General features: G+C 38.6%; 1 protein-coding gene across 1 annotated transcript; it reads right to left on the bottom strand.

The window, feature by feature from the left end:
• Window positions 1-243: 243 nt before the first annotated feature.
• Window positions 244-1,003, bottom strand: LOC129759227 (cuticle protein 16.5-like). Its single transcript, XM_055756632.1, has 2 exons — window positions 887-1,003; window positions 244-819 (listed from the first exon to the last, which is right to left on the bottom strand). The coding sequence occupies exons 1-2, from the start codon at window positions 899-901 to the stop codon at window positions 346-348; spliced, it is 489 nt and encodes a 162-aa protein (XP_055612607.1). The 5' UTR covers window positions 902-1,003; the 3' UTR covers window positions 244-345.
• Between the last annotated feature and the right edge of the window lie 1,217 nt (window positions 1,004-2,220).

Genomic DNA, 2,220 nt, shown 5'->3' with positions numbered 1-2,220 from the left:
TGCTTGAACCTGCTCTAAACCCTTATTGCATTTTGTAAAGCACATTGTTATTATTTAAAAAACTGATTCTATTTATGAGAAATTTCTCAAATATTTTACTAAAAATGCTGAGGTTGGATATAGGATTTTTATCTATCTGCATGATCAATTTCTTTCATTGATCGCGTTTTGATTGGGTGGGTGTGTACTCATTTCTCTATAGCATTATACAAAAAAACTCAGTTTTTTTTTAAACTTGTTGCTTATTTATTGTTTCATACATTGCAGATCAGTCAAAACACGTAATTATGGTAGGTAACAAATGCATCACATTTTCAAAAGCTAAAGGGTGTTGCTGCTAACTTCTTACAGCAGATATGGGTTGTACCGGTAGGCAGAAAGAGCTCGGTATGGGGCGGCATATGGAGCAGCAAAGGGGGCAGCATAGGGAGCAGCGTAAGGAGCAACATATGGGGCAGCCAGTGGAGCAGCGGCAGCATAAGGAGCAGCATAGGCAGCAGCAGGAAGAACGGTGCGAGCGAAAGGAGCCACAGCTGGAGCGGTGTACGCCAGAGGAGCAGCAGCGGCCAATGGAGCAGCAGCCAGGCGAGCAACTGGAGCACCAGCATAAGCCAGGGGAGCAGCAGCAGCCACTGGAGCAGTCAGCGCAGCACTGTAGGCGAGTGGAGCGATTCCATTGTAGTTACGAGCCACCAACTGGGAACTTTGAGCTGTTACTACGGCTGGACCAACTCCGGCCACAACCGGGGCACTGTAGGCAATCGGGGCGATTCCAGGCTTGGCAGAGGCATACGAGATGGCCAGGGCAGCAATGCAAAGCTGTAATTGATGCAAGTAAAAGGTCCTGATAAGATAAATGTTCTAATCCTGAATAAGATATTCTTACAACTTTGGTGAACATTTTGATTGTTTGGATTGTGAAGTTAACTAGACGAGAACTGTAATCGAACTATGATTTGATTTGATTTCGACTTACTTTTATATAATGATAGTGATCAATTTTTGCGAATCACATCCCCTACCCCATAAGCTTGATAGCTTCTAGGCAGAGAATACCTGCAAGAACGAGTCATAAAAAATCTACTATACCACACCATCCGATCGATTTAACCCATTCATGCAAATGTTCGCCAACACAACAAACGGAGTGTCTCCTGCAAGGTGTCTCATCCGTCAATTGTACACTCTTTCTTGAGGCCCCGCTCGGCAAAAGTGCAGTCCCCCAAAATATTGTAGTATTTAAAGTAATATTAAGATTGTACTACTAGTTTTAAGAATACATATGTAGCCTACGATGTTTGGCGAAATAAATAAATAAATAAATAAATAAATAAATAAATAAAATAAACACAATAAAAAAAGAACCTGCCGAATAAAATTCAAAGCACGACCCCCAGAGATAAGCTGCTCGTGCCACCTAACTACACTTGTTGCATATCTTTAATTGAGGCTTGTGTACTGATTGACTGACTGACCGTTGTTGTTGGTCGGAATAGTCGATTGAAAACCTTGTCGATCCAGTTGTAGTAGTTTTTTGGGGACCTGGACTCTTTCGGACCTCAGCCAGCACTGCCCTGCTGTTGATGCCCCGACATTTTTGGTCAGGAACAATTAAATGTCAATGAGTTATTACTGGATCTAGTGCCGATGCGATCGTGAGCATGCGATTATTGTGTACGTAAGTTAAAGGTTTTCCTACATTTTATAGTATAAGCTGAATCGACTCAATGATACCAAAATTGATATAGGACCCTGGGGGCAATGGAAGTTCAAGTTCAACAATAGTTGACACTTTCGTACATTTAACAAATAAATTATTATTTGCAAACATTCCGCTGGATAAATTGAATAAGAAAACATTCATTTAGGAATTTTATTTTTGATAAAAAGGAACAGTGTTCCTTATTTTTCCGAACTGTGGATTTTGACTTTTTTTACACTTATTGCACAACAAAAATACTTTTATAATAAATACGAATCAAGTATATTCTATTTGAAATTAGAATTTTTGTTTCATTTTCGAAGCAGTTTAAATGTAAAACTATTCAGTAGCATTTTTATTTTAAAATGCAAATTAGAAAAAATTGATGAAATGTGTGAGTTGATTTAAAAAAAAATTCTACAGAACGTTTTATACAAATTGCTTTGTAAACGTTCAATTGGTGAATGTATCTGGGAAAATGAAAATTTCGTATGGAAAATATTTTAATATATATGGCA

Source organism: Uranotaenia lowii, unplaced genomic scaffold (genome assembly GCF_029784155.1).
Source record: "Uranotaenia lowii strain MFRU-FL unplaced genomic scaffold, ASM2978415v1 HiC_scaffold_1242, whole genome shotgun sequence".
In the NCBI taxonomy this organism is placed as follows: Eukaryota; Metazoa; Arthropoda; class Insecta; order Diptera; family Culicidae; genus Uranotaenia; species Uranotaenia lowii.
This window is presented reverse-complemented; position numbering and strand designations above follow the sequence as displayed.